Source organism: Trachypithecus francoisi, unplaced genomic scaffold, assembly GCF_009764315.1.
Source record: "Trachypithecus francoisi isolate TF-2019V2 unplaced genomic scaffold, Tfra_2.0 Lachesis_group4, whole genome shotgun sequence".
NCBI classification, from domain to species: domain Eukaryota; kingdom Metazoa; phylum Chordata; class Mammalia; order Primates; family Cercopithecidae; genus Trachypithecus; species Trachypithecus francoisi.
Window position 1 is genome coordinate 138,842,684 of NW_022681469.1, and position 19,854 is coordinate 138,862,537.

Here is a 19,854-nt window from a genome sequence, read left to right on the forward strand (position 1 = left end):
CTCTGACTCCTGAGTTCAAGCGATTCTCCTGCCTCAGCCTCCCGGGTAACTGGGATTACAAGCGCGTGCCACCACACCCAGCTAATTTTTGTATTTTTCGTAGAGACAGGGTTTCACCATGTTGGCCGGGATGGCCTTGATCTCCTGACCTCGTGATCCACCTGCCTCAGCCTCCCAAAGTGCTGGGATTACAAGCGTGAGCCACCACTCCCAGCCTGAATGTACACTTTGAACAAACAGCCACCATACCTTTACCCAAGCTCCTCTGCTCCAGGCCCAGACCCTGCTGTCCCCAGGCAGGAATACAGCATAAGGCTAGCTCCACGTTCCTCTACCCCATCCCCTCAAGGAGGAAATCACCAGGGAAACCCATCTCCTCTCCATCCAGGGTGGCTCTGGGATACAAGCTCTCTTGGTAGGGTGTGACTGGTAGTGACAGGGTCAGAGAGATAAACACAGTGGAGACAGGCTGTGCATCACTTTAGAACACAGCTTGGCTGCAACATCCAGAGCACTCACTGTCCCCAGGACCAGCCTCAGCACTCCATGAAGCCAGGTGGGAAGGCCAACCTAGGGCAAGGACCAGGCCTCAGCACTGCAGGCACTCTCTGCCCTGTCTCATCTTCCAAGAGGTGGGAGTGATGCCCACTGAGAGGGTCTGTGCCGTTGACACATGTCTCCCAGTAGATGCTCAAATGGTTGCTCTTTATCTCCAGTTCCATTAACTCTTTTTCCTTCTGAATACTCCTAACCACCAGACTGCAAGAATACTATCTGCAGCTCCCTGGCAGCTCTAGTTCACACCTGCCCAGAAAATACCACCTTCCTGCCCCCATCATACATGCTGGCTTCATGGAAATCCTTGGGCATTAACCGAAGAGGAGCAGGGATCATGGAGGCACCAAATCTCGGGTCCTCCTAGTTTCAGTCCCACCGCGACCAAAGGCCCAGCCTCACTCGTCTCTGAACAAGTTTTATGCCAAGAAAAAACTTGGTTCTTTCTAAAATATGCAGGCACTCCCCTAGTTTCTCCCCACTCTCCCGCTGCCCCAACCTCCTCATGTCCCCAGCCTGGCCTTGTAACGCCTAGTAAGCAGGTGACATGCAATCTAGGGCCTCAAACCAGCAGAGAAGCCCAGCCTTCAGACTGAGAAGGCAGCTGGAGAGCTGAAGCCAGGGAACAAGGAACAGTACGTGTGTGCATGTTACATCACCGCTTATGCACATAACACACAGACACAGCTCACACATCAACAGTTGTTCAGAAAGGGACCAGCAGATTAACTGCTGGAAGCAGGCAGCTTCCCCCCGAATCTACATGTGCGTGTGCTTGGGGAGAGGAAGGCTGGTGGTCAGGAAGGCCCATCTCCCAGCCTGATCCCAGGCAGCAGGGCTGCAGCAGCTGTGCAGGAAGGCTCTGGGCCGGCCATAGCCACCTGCGGGCAAGGACAAGCTTCTCTTCTCATGGCTGGGGCAGCTCAGCACAGCTGACCTCTGCTGGCCAAGTGAAGCACTGCATGCAGCTGCAGAGCCAGGCGCTGCTGTCTTCTGGAAGTTTCCTGACTCCTGATGTTTTGGGGATTCGAACAGTCCTTTTCATATGCCGGAGGCACAAACTGGGGCAGCTAAAATTTTTATTCTGCTGTCAAGGGGCAAGATGCCAGCCTGGAAGTGCCAAGGAGCTAAAGGGCCCAGCACTGCCAGCCCCAGAATTGTCTGTTCAGGCTGTGCAGTAAACATGAGAGCCTCGCCTGTCCATGAAGTGCTCCACAATGTGCTCAGCTCCAGAGAGGCCCAACAACCTCAGGAGGGCTTGGCTGTGGGTCTGAATTTCTTTCCTTTGTGCTTGAAGCTGTGCAGTGGGTTCTGGGACTTCGCTCTCTAAGGAGGCAAAGTCACAGGTTAGTTGGGGGAATCAGGCTGACAAACTATCCACCCACCCACCCAACTGAGAAAGACACAAAGGGAGCCATGCCCGCACCTGGCCAACACGACCAGAAGGTGCTGCAGACAAGGAAATGGGGAAAGGCAGCTGGGGAAAGAAAAGCAGGGCCTGCAGGCGGCTGCAAAAGTATCCCTATCCTACACCAGATTGTGTCCCAGCCACCAGATTTTGGGGGCCCGGTTCTAGGGTGCCCTCTCTCCCCCTCCCTAGGGCAAGGCGCCTACACATTCTGGTGATGACAAAGAGCCAGGTGGGGAGGAGTCCTGCAGCTGTCCCCAAGTCCCCAGGAGCCATACCCTGGCCTTCCTACAAGACGACAGCTTCTTCCGCTTCTTGTGAGGGCGCACCAGGCCACGAAGAGCAGGAGGAACTGGAAGAGATGCTTGCCTGAGCAGTGGGCTCACCACTACTGCTCCCACCCCTGCCCTCCCACTGATTCTGCAGCAAATTCTCCAATTCTGACCCAACTGGCAGCCTATGACATATATCTGTTCACTATCACACCTGCACAGGGCTAGGAGAATGTGAGCACCTTAGACTTCCACTATCTAAATCACTCTCCTGTATTGTTTAGATTTGTTTCAACAAACATGTAACAAGAAAGAAAAAGACATCCTTAAAGAAAGAAAATGTAGCTGAAATAAAAGTCAACAGGTAATTTCTTCACCTGTGGCCCATTACTACAGATACGGGGGCCCACATCCCAGCTGCACCTGATCTTGGCTCTGTCTTCAACTCGCCCACCCCATGGACTCCCCTAAGCCAACCACACCTGGGCCTTCCCCTTCAAGTGTCAAACATCCCACATCCTGACACCTTTCCACCTTCTCCTGGTCCTTCTAAACCTCCTGGCCACACCTTGGCAAGTGACTCCGCTATAGGAGCAGACTGGGTTCCTCAGACCAAAGCTCTGGCCTTATCCTCTTCCTCCCCACCCACCCTCCCAACTCCCCTCCTCACATCTCAGGCCAGGACCTGGACTGGGGTCTCTTCCAGCTCACTATCCTGTGAGAACCTGGCCCCCACCACTCTCTCTGGCATTTTCATGTTCCCATCTCTTCTGGATCTTTCCTTTCCCAGTGTCCAGGCTTTTCCTGCCCCGGAACATTCCATCTCCACCCTTTGTCACCTCCACAGCAGCAACACCACACCCGCTGGGTGGCTGCAGGTCCAGGCTGAGCAGAGCCTGTGGCACTGGGAAGGGTCCTGCACTTGCTGCCCACAGCCTCATCTCCACCACTCTTCTCCTTCAATCCATTTTAGGCATAAAAGTCACACATACTCATTACCAAAAACATCTATGAGACACTGAAAGAAGTCATTACCCAGAGCCTGCCTAAGATGAGGAGAGGTGCCCAGCTTTAAAGGTCACATAAAGCTCTAGCCTGGACTGCACCACAGAAACCAATCCCAGGGTCCTGACCCCATGCCTACACTACCCCTGCATTCCTCCCATCGCCACTGGCTCTTCTTTTGCCACCTTTTCTGTTTAGGCCTTATAGCGTTTTTCTCTCTGCTGACTGCTCTTACCCAGAGACTCCACAGATGCCTCTTCAGTGGCTGCTAATCTTGAGTCTTTTGCAGCTCAGGTGGCTTTCTCTGCCTCCTGACCGTGACTCTCTCCCAAACCTGTTCACTCCCTTTGACCCATGGATAGCAATTTGGCCCAGCTCTGGAGACCACCTGGCCTGAAATCCTGGGTCTGCCACCCACTCTGCACTACCTCAATTTTCTCATCTCTAAAATGGAGACAGCGACAGCTAACCCGTGGGACCAAGCAAACAAGTTTAGAAACACAGGGGTGTGCCTGTTTACACGCCCATGTGCTGCCAGCGTTTCCAGGTCCTATTCTGCCTGAGCATCCCCAGCACCAAGCACAGAGGCTGATCCAGCAGCAGAGAAATTAATGCCACTTCCCCAGCCTGCTACTTCCTGCCCCGTCAGGCCACACTCACCCAGGTAGTCAGGAACATGGTCCAGGTGGGGCTTCACCACTGCGGGGTGCAAAGGTAGGTCATGCCGCAGCAGCTGGAGGTCCCTGGGGTTGTCTTCAAAGTATGTCTGCCAGGGGAAGAGGGAGAGCCACAGAGTGAGCATCTTTCTTGTGTGACTTCACAGACTGAGCTTTTCAAAGGATAACATAGTCATGTGTTTCAAAAGGCATGAGGCACCTGCTTCTGCACATTTCTCACACGTCCCGGGAGTGGATGTTTCTATTTTCTCTTCTCCATGACACACACGACAGTACCCTGCACCACTTTTTGCTGGGCATCACCTCACAGACTGTTCCATATGGACACACAACCAACCTTATTCCTTCCGATGTAACTTTCGGCTCTGGATGCACCCGAGCTTACCTAGCAAGCCCCCTATGGTGGCCCCGGGCTGTTTCCATCTTTTGGTTCCATGATAATGCCATGATGAATGCAGACACATGCTTGACCGTGCACATTCACAACTGTGACCAAGATTAAGTTCCAGAAGTGGAATTTCGGATGAAAGGACACATGAGCTTGTAATTCTGCTGGACAGTGTCCACCATAAGGTTGTGCCAATTTACCACCAAGCAGAACAGACTGGCTTCCTCCCATTGCCTCCCTTTCTGTGCCAAAGGCCAGAAAACTGCCCAGTTCTCTGCTTCTCACCACTCGGAGCTCAGCGAGTCTCCAAAAAGGGCAGCCATCTAAGATTTGTCCCCTCCTCACTTCCCATCCCCTCACCTTAAGCTTCTCAGAGTGCAGAAGCTCCTCCTTGATCTCCTTCAATCTCGCCTCCCGAATGGCCTGCTTAGTCACTGAGCGCATGGCATCCTGGGGGTGGACACTGAAGGTCAAGACAGTGAGGCTGCCCCAAATCCTCCCTCACGCCTGGATGCTCAGCAACAGGGTGCGATCCCTGGGCCACAGTCCCTCCCCTCTCATTCCCCTCCCCACCACAGCAGCTCACCCTGCAGCGATAGCGGAAGCCCTCGATCTCCTCCATCCGGAACTGGTAGGGGAGCAGAATGGGGCCGCTGTTCTCTGTGGAGAATAAAGCAGTGAGGGTCCCACAGGCTGAGGCCTTAGGACAGGGTCTTCGTTGGAGGCCTCCTGCACCTCCTCCTTGGGGCAAAGCTGCAGAGGACCCACCGCCTTCCTGGGATGCCAAACATGTAGCTTAGCTGTACCTGGGCCTCTTACAGTGATGACCCATCTGTCCCTGTGTGTGGATGGGGGTGGCCTGTGTGGCCCTGAGCCCAAGAACCCGTCACCCACTCTCTTCTCCTCTCCCAAGGAGTACCCCATGGTATTCCTTGGGAGTCAAGGTACCCCGTGACGATGGCCACAGAGAGCAGTCTAGGATCACCCAGCACCCTGGGGTCAGGTGCTATCCTGAGCTGTCACAGCAGCATGTCAGGTCACTCAACGCTCATGAGGCAGACAGTAAACATGACTTTGGACAAATTACCTCAATTTGTTTATCTCTCAAGGGGAACAGTGCCTGCCACTCAGGGCAAAACAAGGATGGATAGTGGAAGTGGCCTGTCACACTATGTTGTGACCTCTGTTGTCATCATCACAGAGTTTTAAAGCATCATGCGAGAAGCCCGACCCTGGCCCAGGCCCACAAGAGCCAGGCTCTTACCTCCACTGAGAAGCTCCTCAATCTTGCCTAAGTGGGACTGCTCCGTGGGCAGCACAAAGGTTAAGACTATGCCTGGGTTGTTAGCGCGTGCTGTCCTGCAAGGGAAGACAGTGCAGCTTGCATCTCCAACCCGCAGGCTCTGTCCAGTACACCCCAAGTCCCTCAGCGTGTCCACCACACAGGTGCCTGGTCCATCACACTCCTAGTCCTCCTACCTGCCGGCTCGATGGATGTAGGCCTCAGGGGTTGGGGGAAGATCAAAGTTGAGCACGGCAGACACATGGTGGAAGTCTATGCCCCGGGCCACACCTGCCTCCGGATCAGAGGCCCTGCAGAGATAACTCAATGTCAGTCGGACCCTTCCTCTCCTCTGGGCAGGTATTCACAAGCTGAATCAACAAAACTTCCTCTAAACAATGCCTGTAGATCATAAGACCCTGACACACAGAGGACTCTTCAACAATGGAACCGTTCCAGGAGTCAGGGTTTCCTGGGGCAGCCTGGAGCTTTGACATGGAGCCAAATCCTGGCCTGACCTCCATTCTGGGACAACAGCAGAACTCAATGCCCTACATGGTGATCTGAGAACCAACCCTGAGCTAGTCAAGCCTTCAGGTGGAGAGAGACTGGAGAGTTGGGGGGTTCCTTTTCCCTTCAGAAACATGCTCCCTGCAAGTCACAGCCACATGGAGGACAGGCCATCTCTCCTGCAGGGCTCTGCATGCCAACAACCCCACCAGTCTTGCCCTTCATGCTGCATATGCAGTGTGCATCATCCACTCCCTTCTTTATATCCAGGCAGCTGAGCAAGAACCTGCGGGGCTCTCTGGGCTACACTACCAGCCAGGCCTGGAAGGTTTGGCTCCCTGCTCTGTGCACTCCAGTTTTAGTCTTCCAAAAAGCTGAAAGAAATCGGTCTTTCTGGGGAGGGATGGAAAAAGAGGCATGGACTCACTTGTCCCCTTTGGGCCCTCGGCCCCGACGCTTGCCCTTAACTGGGGCCCCCAGGACTTCGGCATCAGTTGCTATGACACAGTCATAGAAGCCTTGGTTGAACTGTGAGATGATGTGGCACCTGCAGCCAAGAGTAGACAGAGAATCAGCTCGGCAGAGCAAGCTTGAGGCCCCTCTGCCATCCCTACTATCATAGTAACCATCACTCTTTCCTACTTTTTCCTCTTCTTAATCTCTTTCCCTACTTAATCATTGTGCCTCAGTTTCCTCAGCTGGAAATAAAATAATGACAGGGTTTTGTTTTTTTTTGAGATAGTTTCACTCTTGTTCCCCAGGCTGGAGTGCAATAGCACGATCTCAGCTCACTGCAACCTCCACCTCCCGGGTTTAAGCAATTCTCCTATCTCAGCTTCCCGAGTAGCTGGGATTACAGGCGCCTGCCACCATGCCTGGCTAATTTTTGTATTTTAAGTAGAGATGGGGTTTCACCATGCTGGCCAGGCTGGTCTTGAACTCCCGACCTCAGGCGATCCGCCCACCTTGGCCTCCCAAAGTGCTGGGATTACAGGCATGAGCCACGGCACCCAGCCATGATAGGGATTTTGGAGTTGGGAGAAGTCAGTCAGTATCAGTTACATCTAGAACCTGGCCCCTACTAAGTGCTTAAGAAATGGAACATTAACTGGGTCCCCTTTCCATCTCTATCTTCAACTTATCTCAACCAAGATGTTGGCTGTAGCAAACCTGGAGCGCAGTGGAAGTTCTCCATTGAGCACACAGGTGGGAATGCTGAACTGCTCCAGGAACAGGCGTAGCCGGTAACTCCGCTCTAGAGTGTTGACAAAGAGCAGAGACTTGCCCCGAATCAATGACAGCTTGAGCAGGGCATACAGCAGCAGGAATTTGTCTTCCTCAGTCTCACAGACCACCTGAAACTGCTGTAACTGGTCTGGCCCAGGCAGCTGGGACTCCTGTAACTTAAGGGTAACCTGGGGAGACAACAGGCCTGTGGTCAGAAAGGAAAAGAACACAGAGATGGTATGGCCACTTACTCATCAATCAAAGCATCAACATTTTAGTGCAGGGCAGAGATGCATTTAAGGATTCCTGGCACCCTAAGTCTCCTCCAGTTTTGTAACCTAAAACCCCAAAATGCCCTAATTGTTGTGGTATATAGAATATACCACCAAAACCATGTATAAAATACTTCCAAGCACAGAACAAAGAGAAACACATCAATAAAGGACTACATCGAGGAAGGAAGGCCTACAGCAACACGCCTTCTGAAAGGTAAAGTTTACTTAAGATGAGAACCTCGGCCTTAGAATTTTCGCTCTGCTTCTCAAAGCTGCCCCTGAGGGGAGGTCCTTGCTCAGGATTTTAGGCAAAGTATGGCCTGAAATGGGAGACATCCCCTGCGGACACTTGGAAATATATAGTGATTTAAGACCACTGACTTTTAGTGCCTCAGGACTAGGGACGAGACACTGACAACTGTCCCACCCAAAACACCAAAGGCTCCCCTAAGGAGGAGCATCAAGATCTTTGGGTGCCCCCATGCCTGCAGCTCCAGACGCTTCCATGGTGCCTCTTACCGGGTTATGTAATACTAGCTCCTTGAGTGCTTGTACGTCCTCATTAAAAGTAGCAGACATGAGAAACGCCTGGTAAATCCGGGGCAAGTGACTGAAATGAAAGAGTCCAGTGAGATTCCAGCTCCAAGGGCCGCTAATTGTAACTGGCTTCCAGCCACCCCACTCTCATACCAATTCCTACTCACAGATGTTTCCACTAGGAATCACACCCACTTCTGCCTTACCAGAGGAGACTCTTGAGCTCTTCTTCAAAGCCAAAGGAAAAAAGAAGATCAGCTTCGTCCACCACCAAAAGCTCCAGGGAGTCACGAAGTTTCAGGCTGTCTTGCTGCAAGTGGCTTAATATGCGAGATGGGGTCCCCACTACTACATCTGGCTTCTCCATCAGCACAGCTCTGCAGGTGGGCAAGACATCAATATCAGGGACAATGTAGCAGCTGGCATCTCACCCTGGACTTGCTCTTTTTTGCCACACAGAAACCCAACCCCACAACTCTGTGTGGCTTCATTCAGGTACCGCTTTGCTGCTTTTACCCACCTCTGAGAGGCTGAGTCTTCGGCAGCTGAGACATTGGCCACTCGGACATCCCGAGCACAGTAGGTAGCCAGCTGCTGAATCATGGACTGTGCCTGCCGTGCCAGTTCCTTGGTAGGAACAAGAACAAGGCTTCTCACTGCCTGTTCCACCACCGGACCTGTCTGTAAGAATATGAACTAAAGACTTTAGCCAGCAGTGCACATCACTGTGTCCACCTGATGCTTTTCTCTACCCCTTCCAGCCTAACTGACCCATCGCTGCAACCCTACTCAGCAGTATTTTGATTATCTATCACTCTGCCGGCCTCAGAATGCAGAGTGGAGAGTTGTTTCCTCAGGCACTGACCCTCAAAAAGAATAACGTACTCTATGTTTATGAAGCTACTTTAAACGTACTAGTTATGAAGCTAAATTCTCACAATAATTCTATAAGTAGAAAAAAGAGATGTGCTCCCTTTTTATGTAAGAAAGAAAAGAAAGTGCTTTGTTGAAGATTACGCAAAGGTTGGTGGTAGCAGGGCCTGGACAAGGATCCAGGTAACCTGAACTACTACAGCCCAGAGTGTTTGCCACAACAGCACCAGGTTCTCAGGCCGGCCTGCACGGGTACAGGACCAAGAGAAAACCTCCGACAAACGGGAACAGCCCTTCCCAGGCTTTTGGAGTTCGCCTCATTCCTCCCCTCAGCTTTCTCGTTACCCACCGCCTTCCTGTGGAGCAACAGCTGCAGCATCGGAATAGCATAAGCTGCCGTCTTGCCGGAGCCCGTGCGGGCCCGAGCCAGGAGGTCCTTCCCTTCTAGGGCCAGTGGGATGGCCTTTTCCTGGATCAGCGTAGGTCGCGACCAGCCCATATCGGTGACAGCCTAGGAGAGACCAGGAGTGCGGCTCAAGGTGGGCGAAGAGTGATGGCGCGCCCCGCGGAACCCATAAGCCGGCTCCCCAGCCCTCGCGTGTACCTGCAGGAGCCGGGGATCGAGGCCCATGTGTTCGAAGCCCAGTGCTTCTGAGTCTTCCATGGCGCTGCTCAGTAGCGACAGCACGCACGCACTTCAGGAAAAAAGCCACGGACGCGGCGGGGGGGGGGGGGGGCGCGCAAAGCAACAACCAATCAGCTTCGGAGACGCCGTCACTTCCCGGAAGTGCTGGCGCCTAGGCTTCCGGTGTTCGGGCGGAGCTCTGCGACTGCGCAGCGCCAGCGACTGGGTCTAGGAGGAGGCGGTGGAGCGGTCGTGCTGGGGTCGAAGGGGTACTTTGGGCTGCAGAGCCGCCCCACTGACTCCTCTGGCGTTCCCGGACGCCGCTGACGCACCTGATTCTCGCGACCTGCAGGAGAAACCTCGGCCGGGGCCGAGGGCCGAGGTCGTGACGGGCACGACCGTCTCCCTGCTTGGTTAGGGTTAGGGTCCCGCCGGGCACACCACCCTATGGTGGAGCCACTGAGATCGACTGGGCTGAAGGAACCGGTTGGAGTAATGAGCCATGGCAGCAACTTTGCCTGAGAGGAAGGGCGGGTTGCTGTAGGGCTCCCTAACGGGGCTGCCGTGTCAGACTTCTGACCTACAGACTTGCGTCGTTTTAAGCCACTAAATTTGTGATGATTTGTTACAGTAGCAATAGCAAACTAATACAGGTGAGGACTAAGAATCCTAATCGCAAATCTTTTTTTTTTTGAGACGTGGTCTCACTGTCATCCAGGCTGGCGCGATCCTCCCACCTCAGCCTCCTGTAAAGCTAAGACTACGGGCACGCACCACCACGTCCAGTTAGTGTGTATGTATGTATGTACGTACATATATGTGTGTGTATATATGTATGTCCCCCTCCCCCCTCCCCCCTCCCTTCTCTTTTCTTTCTAGATGGGGTTTCGCCATGTTGCCCAGGACGGTTTTGAACTCCTGGGGCCAAGTGATCTGCATTCCTCCGCCTACCAAAGTGCTGGGAGCCACCAGCACTTACAGGTGCGAGCCACCCCTCCTGGCCCACAAGTCTTTCAGTGTAGAAGAGGGAAGCAGAAGAGGTCAAAGTGGTGCCATGTGAAGAAGGCTCAACCCACCCTTGCTGGAGGAAGGGAGCCAGAGCCAAGCTGGAAGAGGCAAGGAAACAGACCGTTGTGATTACATTAGGCCCATCCAGATGATCCAGGATAATCTATTTTACAGTCATCTGATTAGCAATTTAATTCTCTTTTGTCATGTTAGGTAACATATTCACGTGTTTCAGAGTGGTAGGCCATTATTCTGCCTACTATACCACCCAACACAAATCTACATTAAGACTGTATCTGAGTGTTGCACAGGAATCTATGTCAACAAGCTTCCGGGGTGATCCTGTGTATCCTATATGATGCAGCCCAGCATCTGAGTACCAGAGACTAGCATCTGGCTGTTAGGTTAACAGATCAGCTCATGCACCAACGGGTAGTCATGCTGGGACCAAATGATGAAGATAGGTACAACTAGTCCCAGCGAGAGCTGGGGAACTGGGCTGGAATATAGAGGATGTTAAGAATGGAGTGTCCTCCCAACCCCAGAACTTTTTTTTCTTTTTTTGTGGTAAGGAGGGAGAAGGCTGTTTGGCAAGGATGTTGTAAACTCTGAGAAAGCAGGAATTTCAAAATAAGAGTTAAGGGTGGTATTCAGGGGAAAATCACCAAAATTTTTGTGTACCCTAACTGCTGTGTTTTTTTGTTGTTTGTTTCTTTTTTTTTGAGACGGAGTCTCGCTCTGTCGCCCAGGCTGGAGTGCAGTGGCCGGATCTCAGCTCACTGCAAGCTCCGCCTCCCGGGTTTACGCCATTCTCCTGCCTCAGCCTCCCGAGTAGCTGGGACTACAGGTGCCCGCCACCTCGCCCAGCTAGTTTTTTGTATTTTTTTTAGTAGAGACGGGGTTTCACCGTGTTAGCCAGGATGGTCTTGATCTCCTGACCTTGTGATCCGCCCGTCTCGGCCTCCCAAAGTGCTGGGATTACAGGCTTGAGCCACCGCACCCGGCCTGTTTCTTTGTTTTTTAGACAGAGTCTCACTCTCTCACCCAGGCTGGAGTGCAGTGGCACGATCTCGGCTCACTGCAAGCTCCGTCTCCCGGGTTCACGCCATTCTCCTGCCTCAGCCTCCTGAGTAGCTGGGACTACAGGCTCCCACCACCACGCCCGGCTGATTTTTTGTATTTTTAGTAGAGACAGGGTTTCACTGTGTTAGCCAGGATGGTCTCAATTTCCTGACCTTGTGATCCGCCTGCCTCGGCCTCCCAAAGTGCTGGGATTACAGGCGTGAGCCACTGCGCCCGGCCTCTAACTGCTGTTTTTTAAAAAACTTTTTAGGTCACAACCTATCTGCAAATATGACACACCAGTATGGAAATCCTCATTCTCCTCACAGCCACCAGCTATTGGCCCATCCACTGACTATCCCAATTCCACCTGCCTCATCAGTGGAAAGGTGAAATATGTGCCCACTTCTGCCTCACACCATTCCCCTTTCTATCAAAAACTACCAAGAGAAACCCAGGACCTACCAGAATAGTTAAGATGTGCTCCATTGTGTCTACTGCCAGCCAAACCTGTTGAAGGCTGGCTCATCCCTAATCTGTGCCTTCCTGTCTTCTCACAAGCTGAGTCTGATTTGCTGACTAGATTTCTAGTAACAGCCACAGAGCAGAAATGTGTCCCTTCCCAGTATGTCACATAATCCCCAAGAGCTGCAGGCCAGAAGTCCACAACATGTAACTAGTTCAAAGGACATGATTTTTCTCTGCATTAATTCTAACATGAGGAATACTGAAAACTCTTTAAAACATCTGAAGAATTTCAGCAATTCACAATTCACCTTACTGGACTGTAACACTGTCATCCAGATTTAGAAATATGAGGATATAAAAATATTAAATGGAAAAGCCTCAAGAACTAAATTGTTTTTTGTTTTGTTTTGTTTTTTGAGACAGAGTCTCACTCTGCCCCCCAGGCTGCAGTGCAGTCACTCGATTTCTAATCACTGCAACCTCCTCCTGGGTTCAAGCGATTCTCCTGCCTCAGCCTCCTGAATAGCTGGGATTATAGGCACACACTACCAAGCCTGGCTAATTTTTTTTTTTTTTTTTTTTTTGACACGGAGTCTCGCTCTGTCGCCCAGGCTGGAGTGCAGTGGCCGGATCTCAGCTCACTGCAAGCTCCGCCTCCCGGGTTTACGCCATTCTCCTGCCTCAGCCTCCCGAGTAGCTGGGACTACAGGCGCCTGCCACATCGCCCAGCTAGTTTTTTGTATTTTTTAGTAGAGACGGGGTTTCACCGTGTTAGCCAGGATGGACTCGATCTCCTGACCTCGTGATCCGCCCATCTCAGCCTCCCAAAGTGCTGGGATTACAGGCTTGAGCCACCGCGCCCGGCCGCCTGGCTAATTTTTATACTTTTAGTACAGACAGGGTTTCACCATGTTGGCCAGTCTGGTCTCAAACTCCTGACCTCAGGTGATCCACCTGCCTTGGCCTCCCAAAGTGCTGGGATTATAGGTGTGAGCCACCCCACCTGGTCCTAAAATTGCGTTTTGTTTGTTTTTTCAGATAGGATCACTCTGTTGCCCAGCCTGGAGTGCAGTGGCATGATCATGGCTCACTGCAGCCTTGACCTCCTGGGCTCAAGTGATCTTTCCATCCCAGCCTCTCAAGTAGCTGGGAATACAGGCGAACACGTGTTCCACCAGCTACATTTTTTGTATTTTTTGCAGAGACAAGATTTCGCCATGTTGCCCAGGCTGGTCTCAAACTCCTGGGCTATAGGATCCACCCACCTTGGCTTCCCAAAGTGCTAGGATTACAGGCGTGAGCCACCGTGTCCAGGCCACATGTATTTTTAAGAGTAAAAATAGCCAGGCACAGTGGGGTATATCTGTAGTACCAGCTACTTTGGAGGGTAAGGTAGGAGGATCACTTGAACCTGGGAACTCAAGGTTGCTTTGAGCTATGATGGCACCACTACACTCCAGCCTTGGGGACAGAGCAAGACCCCATCACCTGTGCCCAGCCAGCTCACACCTGTAATCCCAGCACTTTGGGAGGTGAGGTGAGCAGATTACCTGAGGTCAGGAGTTCAAGACCAGCCTGGTCAACATGGCAAAACCCTGTCTCTACTAAAACTACAAAAAATTAGCTGGGTATGCGCCGGGCGCGGTGGCTCAAGCCTGTAATCCCAGCACTTTGGGAGGCCGAGACGGGTGGATCACGAGGTCAGGAGATCGAGACCATCCTGGCTAACACGGTGAAACCCCGTCTCTACTAAAAATACAAAAAAAAAAACTAGCTGGGCGAGGTGGCGGGCGCCTGTAGTCCCAGCTACTCGGGAGGCTGAGGCAGGAGAATGGCGTAAACCCGGGAGGCGGAGCTTGCAGTGAGCTGAGATCCGGCCACTGCACTCCAGTCCGGGAGACAGAGCGAGACTCCGCCTCAAAAAAAAAAAAATTAGCTGGGTATGGTGGCGGGTACCTGTAATCCCAGCTACTCAGGAGTCTGAGGCAGGAGAATCTCTTGAATTCAGGAGGTGGAGGTTGCAGCCAGCCAAGATTACACCACTGCACTCCAGCCTGGGCGACAGAGTGAGACTCCATCTCAAATAAATAAATAAAATAAAATAAAAATACAAAATTAGCCGGGTGTGGTGGTGGGTGCCTGTAATCCCAGCTACTCAGGAGGCTGAGGCAGAATTGCTTGAACCAGGGAGGCAGAGGTTGCAGTGAGCCAAGATCATGCCACTGCACTCCAGTCTGGGTGACAGAGCAAGACTGTCTCAAATAAATGAACATAAAAATTATATATATGTACATATATGGTACAGGACATAAGAAATAACAAAAGAAGAATTTAGTTCTGTGGGTCAGATAATTTAATAAATATTTCAAATAAATATATAATAACTGAAAATGTCAAGAATGGGGAACTAATGGTATTAAGTTTTATATAGAAGGGCATGAGGGAAGTATATTAAAATTTGTTCAAATTTATGATTCAGACCGCTAAGAAGGTACTTAATTTCCTCAGATGATACCTTGCAAATGTGTGTTCTAGTTGGTTGACCTTTGCAAATGATTGAGCAACCACCCTGTGTATTCCCATGCCCCCTAGACTGCCTGTTCAAGCCAAGCCTTAGTACCACGAGTCCATAGTGAAGTCCACTCCAGGTTATCTGCATAGGCAGTCCAGGCACCTTTCCTCTTTTCCTTTAGGTGCCTTCCGTCTGCCCACAACCTCTTATTTCATCTCAAACGCAGCTATTACAACATGTTTTATTTCACTGGAAAATTCTGCAAAGAACCAAATCCGGTTCCCTCGAAGAAAACATTTAGCACAGCTTAAAGGTTGAGGAGGGTAAGAGTGCATTAACCCATGCTAGCTCTGTTGCTACTTTACTTCTGACTCTGAGGCCCTGTGGGATGAAAAGCAGGTATCCAAAAGAACTCTGCTTGGCCCTCTGATACAGCCTTGAGATCAGACCCAATGCCTTTCTGGCCCACAGACCACTGAAATCCTAGGAGCTGCCATGGGAGTTACCAAAAATGTGTGAATAAACTGAATGCAGAGGCTGAGGCAGGTGGATCAACTGAGATCAGGAGTCCAAGACCAGCCTGGCCAACATGGTGAAATCCTGTCTCTACTAAAACTACAAAAATTAGCTGGGCGTGGTGGCGGGCACCTGTAATCCCAGCTACTCAGGAGACTGAAGCAGGAGAATCATTTGAACCTGGGAGGCAGAGGTTGCCAGTGAGCTGAGATCATGCCATTGCACTCCAGCCTGGGCAACAAGAACAAAACTCAAAAAAAATAAATTAAAAAAACCCAGAATGCAGAAACTGCATGGGTGTTCGGAGCTAGTCACAGGCAGTAACACTTCTACTAGGAAGGAAAATATATAATTTATCCAAAAATAGTTCTAAGATATAGAAAAACATTTCAATCCTCTAGGGCCAAGACCTGCCCCTTATTTACATTCACAAAGCCATTGAGTGAACCCAGAACTGACTAGCAGACAGTGAGACAGGGCCTGCTCTGTGGTGCATGCCAGTCACCTACTGCATAAGTAGACAAAGAGAGAGCAGAAGGTAATGGAGAGAGTTTTCATTTGCTTATTTAGTGAAAAACAGAGGAAAATCACTTGAGGCAAAAGAAGCAGGACTGATTCCTGGGTTCTGATTCCTCATAAGCCCCAAGACAGATTTTGAAAGATTGGACTAATGTCCTGTGTCCTTAAGAACCAGGGTTGGCAAGTGGCTGATCTGAATGGTTTGTGGCCATGGAACCAATGTGACTTATTATTTTTCATTTTTTTCCCTAAAAATCCAGGTGGATAAAGGACTGTGTGGGGAAAGTACCAAATAAATGAGGTAAAAAGGAAGGGTCATACAAAGAGGGCACTACACCAGCTTCTTGGCCTCAAAGAAGCTCTTGAGGTGACGCATCTGCCAGATGCCAGTGAGGATGAGGATGACAGTCTGAGCAATGGACCACCATAGGACCCTCTGGTTGGTGCTCTCGCTTGTCAGTCGGAAGCGCTCTTCACGATACTGTGTGGGGCAACACAGGGTTAAATGAGCAGGAGAAACAGTCCCTGGCTGTTGTGAGGTCCCTCCCTGCATGTAACTACTCAACTCCAGGGCCAAACTCCTTTTGGAATACTACCTGTGACTCCATTAGGAGTGCTATGGTCTCCCCACTGAGGCTGCCCCAAGAAAGGGATGGGCTGTTCCACAAGCATCTCTGTTGGGACTGAAATCATGATTCTATCATTTCCAACAAGATTCCAAGAGAAACAGGCAATGGCTATTACTAGATTGTGAACTATCCTTTCTTCACTTTATTTTATAGAGCTTAAAAATGACTACTGAAAGCGAAATGTGGCACATGCATACAATGGAATATTAACCTTAAAGAAAGAAATTCTGACACATGCTATAACATGGATGAACTGTGAGAACATTATACTCAGTGAAATAAGCCAATCACAAAAGGAGAAATACTGAATGATTCTGCTTATATGAAGTAGCATAGTTGGGATCATAAAGACAGAAAATAGAATGGTGGGTGTCAGGAGAAAAGGAAACGGGAAGTTATTGTTTATAATAAGTACAGATTTGCTGGGTGCAGTGGGTCAGGCCTGTAATCCCAACACTTTGGAAGGCTGAGGCAGTGGATCGCCTGAGGTCAGGAGTTCAAGACCAGCCTGGCCAACATGGTGAAACCCAGTCTCTACTAAAAACACAAAAATGAGCCAGGCATGGTGGCACTCGCCTGTAATCCCAGCTACTTGGGAGGCTGAGGCAGGAGAATCACTTGAACCTAGGAGGCGGAGGTTGCAGTGAGCCGAGATCATGCCACCGCGTTCCAGCCTGGGCAATAGAGTGAGACTCCATCTCAAAAACAAGACAAAAAAGTACAGATTTTTAGTTTGAGAAGACGAAAAACTTCTGGAGCTGGATGATGGTGTTGGTATCTCAACATTATGAATGCACTTAATACCACTGAACTAAAATGGCATATTTGGTGTTATGTGTATTTTACCACAACAAAAAGTTTTGATAAAAAACCAAAACAGGCAGGGCACGGTGGCTCACACCTGTAATCCCAGCACTTTGGGAGGCTGAGGCGGGCAGATCACCTGACGTCAGGAGTTCGAGACCAGCCTGACCAACATGGAGAAAGCCCGTTTCTACTAAAAGTACAAAATTAACCAGGCGGGGTGGCGCACGGCTATAATCCCAGCTACTCAGGAGGCTGAGGCAGGAGAATCGGTTGAACCCGGGGAGGGGGAGGTTGCAGTGAGCCAAGATTGTGCCATTGCACTCCAGTCTGGGCAACAAGAGTGAAACTCCATCTCAAAAACAAACAAAAAATCTATATAAATCAATACCTTTCATTCCATTCTCTGCAGAGCTGATCTCCCAAGCAGAAACTTGAGTAGGTATAGTGGGTATAAAGGTCAACTGACCTCTCCAATTACAAGGAGATACGCACTTACCCTTTGGTAATCCTGCTCCTTCTGAATCTGTTCCACTTGATCAAGCAACTGGCGGGCGCGGAGCTGTAGCTCCGTCAGCTTATCTTTTGCAGCAATCTCAGGGTAGTTGTTGGCATGCTCCCCAACCTGGATGTCGAGATGCACACGCTACAAGGAAACATGGAATGTATGAGTGGTGGGGCCTCCAGTTGTCTGTTCCAGGGTATGGAACCCACTATTGTCCCTGGCTGTGGAGCAGAGGGCAACATCTGTCTCCCCGATTCTGACTGTGCTACAAAGTGTCAAAATGATGATAAATCAAAATTTGGAAACAAGTGAGAGATTCTAAGCTGAAGCCAAAGAGAGAATCCTCTTACCAGTTTGCCACCAGCGAAGAGAGCCATCCTGGTAGAGTTTGAGTGCAGACAGATTTGATGGTCACCGGGCGTGTGGGAGGTGAACGTGAAGCGGCCCTCCGAGCCGTACTGCCGGGACAGCACCACCTGCAACATGTGTGAATGAAAGCCCCACCTTTATACCGCAGCCTCTCCAGGTGCAAGCTCCTGTCCCTTGAGGGCTCGACCAGCCAGTGCTTTACACCCCACGGGAGCTCCACTGAAGAACGGCTGCGTGGGCCAGCGCCAGCCTTACTTTGCCATCGGGGTCCTTCACTTCCACATGCATGCCCAGGCCAGGGGTCGAGGGCAGGAAGACCTCCTTCTGCTTATCCCACATCTGGGTACGATAGTTGCCTGCGGGGCACACACACAGTCACGACCCGGCCCCCTCAGACGTGCGGTCCGAGGCTCTAGGCAGGGGGCTTTGCGTCCTCGGGGCACCCCTCAGGCTAGGTATTGGGGCGGGGGCAGCGACCCGGCTGGGCTCGGGAGGAGGGAGAGCCGCCGAGGGCTGAGCGGGGTACCAAGGGCCTCCCCACCCTCAGCCCGCCTGACCGATGACCATGGTCTCGTCGGGGATTTCCTCGATGAAACAGCGCTTCTCGGTCTCGCCGATGTGGAAGTAGAGCCCCCGGGTGCCTGCGGCGCACAGCGCGAGAAGCAGCAGTGCTTGCCGCCCCATCGCCCGCAGAGGCCCAAGCCCTACACCTGCCATCGCGCCTCAACCCCTAGGCGCCTGCGTACATCTGCGCACCGCTCTGCGCCTGCGCGCCACCCTAGCGACCCTAAGAGTTAGGGGAAGAGGACGCCTGCGCAGTGACCCCTTCCCTACTGAACACTGCCGCGCTCCGCGCCACAGCCCGGCGCCCACCCACAGCCGCAACGAGGGTAGACGGCGCATGCGCAATGACGTCCGCTCGCAATTTCTCACCACTTACGTCACAGCTTACCTCCGGCATCTTGCTGGGGAGACGCGCCTGCGCAGTCACGCCCGCCCTCGGCCCCAGTTAGCGATTTGGGTCTCAAAATCTGGCCAAGCTTGGTGGCTACGATGGCCTGAAACGTGCCTTTTGGATTCTCAGCGCGGGCTCTCGAGTGTTTTCTGTGCTAAAAACAATGAGGAAGCCCTGTGATGTTTTTCTTTGCGTGTTCACCTATCTGACTCGTAAGAACCAAGGCTGAATTCAGACCCACACCCTGTCACGTCGGGAGAGCCTGCCTCGGCGAGCCTCTGCGAGCGGGCATTTCTTGGGTGGGGACTAAAAGCCCAGTGCTGCCATAGTTTCGGATCATTCTTTTTTTTTTTTTTTTTGAGACGGAGTCTTGCTCTGTCGCCCGGGCTAGAGTGCAGTGGCCGGATTTCAGCTCACTGCAAGCTCCGCCTCCCAGGTTTACGCCATTCTCCTGCCTCAGCCTCCGGAGTAGCTGGGACTACAGGCGCCCGCCACCTCGCCCGGCTAGTTTTTTTGTATTTTTAGTAGAGACGGGGGTTTCACCGTGTTAGCCAGGATGGTCTCGATCTCCTGACCTCGTGATCCGCCCGTCTCGGCCTCCCAAAGTGCTGGGATTACAGGCTTGAGCCACCGCGCCCGGCCTCGGATCATTCTTTTAAGAAGCTGGGGCCGGGCTTCGTGGCTGACACCTGTAATCTCAGCACTCTGGGAGGCTGAGGCGGGCGGATCCCTTGAACCCACGAGTTCGAGACCAGCCTGGGCAACATGGTGAAACCCCCATCTCTACCAAAAAAAAAAAAAAAAATTAACCGGTATGGTAGTGTGCGCCTGCAGTCCCAGCTACTTGGGAGGCTGAGGCAGGAGGATCGCTTG

The 19,854-nt window shown here is 51.7% G+C and overlaps 2 protein-coding genes and 1 long non-coding RNA gene across 6 annotated transcripts; 1 reads left to right on the top strand and 2 right to left on the bottom strand.

Annotated features, from left to right (window-relative positions):
- Positions 1-1,243: 1,243 nt before the first annotated feature.
- DDX56 (DEAD-box helicase 56) lies at positions 1,244-10,466 on the bottom strand. 3 transcript variants are annotated; one of them, XR_004433198.1, is made up of 14 exons: positions 9,614-10,466; positions 9,359-9,520; positions 8,657-8,817; positions 8,343-8,513; positions 8,119-8,209; positions 7,268-7,512; positions 6,525-6,644; positions 5,785-5,898; positions 5,570-5,664; positions 4,892-4,965; positions 4,666-4,768; positions 3,901-4,006; positions 2,242-2,315; positions 1,244-1,881 (listed from the first exon to the last, which is right to left on the bottom strand). XR_004433198.1 is itself a non-coding variant. In XM_033194060.1 (14 exons), the coding sequence occupies exons 1-14, from the start codon at positions 9,671-9,673 to the stop codon at positions 1,804-1,806; spliced, it is 1,641 nt and encodes a 546-aa protein (XP_033049951.1). In that variant the 5' UTR covers positions 9,674-10,466; the 3' UTR covers positions 1,244-1,803. The 3 variants fall into 3 exon arrangements, 2 of the variants coding, with proteins under 2 accessions (XP_033049951.1, XP_033049950.1); XM_033194060.1 differs by having other exon boundaries at positions 4,666-4,755; XM_033194059.1 differs by lacking the exon at positions 2,242-2,315 and having other exon boundaries at positions 4,666-4,755.
- On the top strand, positions 10,151-11,402 carry LOC117073312. The gene is made up of 2 exons (XR_004433199.1): positions 10,151-10,287; positions 10,514-11,402. It is a non-coding gene; the product is annotated as an uncharacterized LOC117073312 (long non-coding RNA).
- A 3,100-nt stretch (positions 11,403-14,502) lies between these two features.
- Positions 14,503-19,002, bottom strand: TMED4 (transmembrane p24 trafficking protein 4). Of its 2 annotated transcripts, none has more exons than XM_033194062.1 (5): positions 18,979-19,002; positions 18,282-18,382; positions 18,008-18,133; positions 17,652-17,798; positions 14,503-16,200 (listed from the first exon to the last, which is right to left on the bottom strand). In XM_033194062.1, the coding sequence occupies exons 2-5, from the start codon at positions 18,363-18,365 to the stop codon at positions 16,051-16,053; spliced, it is 507 nt and encodes a 168-aa protein (XP_033049953.1). In that variant the 5' UTR covers positions 18,366-18,382; positions 18,979-19,002; the 3' UTR covers positions 14,503-16,050. The 2 variants fall into 2 exon arrangements, with proteins under 2 accessions (XP_033049953.1, XP_033049952.1); XM_033194061.1 differs by lacking the exon at positions 18,979-19,002 and adding an exon at positions 18,584-18,886.
- Positions 19,003-19,854: the final 852 nt, after the last annotated feature.

Bases quoted from the DNA above. Each gene is read 5' to 3' on its own strand.
- DDX56 (XM_033194059.1), bottom strand. From the start codon at position 9,673: ATGGAAGACTCAGAAGCACTGGGCTTCGAACACATGGGCCTCGATCCC. The intron at 9,521-9,613 runs GTACACGCGAGG...GGTCTCTCCTAG, and splicing joins TCGATCCCCGGCTCCTGCAG to GCTGTCACCGATATGGGCTG. The intron at 8,514-8,656 runs GTGGGTAAAAGC...GCCCACCTGCAG, and splicing joins GAAGACTCAGCCTCTCAGAG to AGCTGTGCTGATGGAGAAGC.
- TMED4 (XM_033194061.1), bottom strand. From the start codon at position 18,743: ATGGCAGGTGTAGGGCTTGGGCCTCTGCGGGCGATGGGGCGGCAAGCA. The intron at 18,383-18,583 runs GTCAGGCGGGCT...TGTGCCCCGCAG, and splicing joins CGACGAGACCATGGTCATCG to GCAACTATCGTACCCAGATG. The intron at 16,201-17,651 runs GTAAGTGCGTAT...TGCCCCACACAG, and splicing joins AGGAGCAGGATTACCAAAGG to TATCGTGAAGAGCGCTTCCG.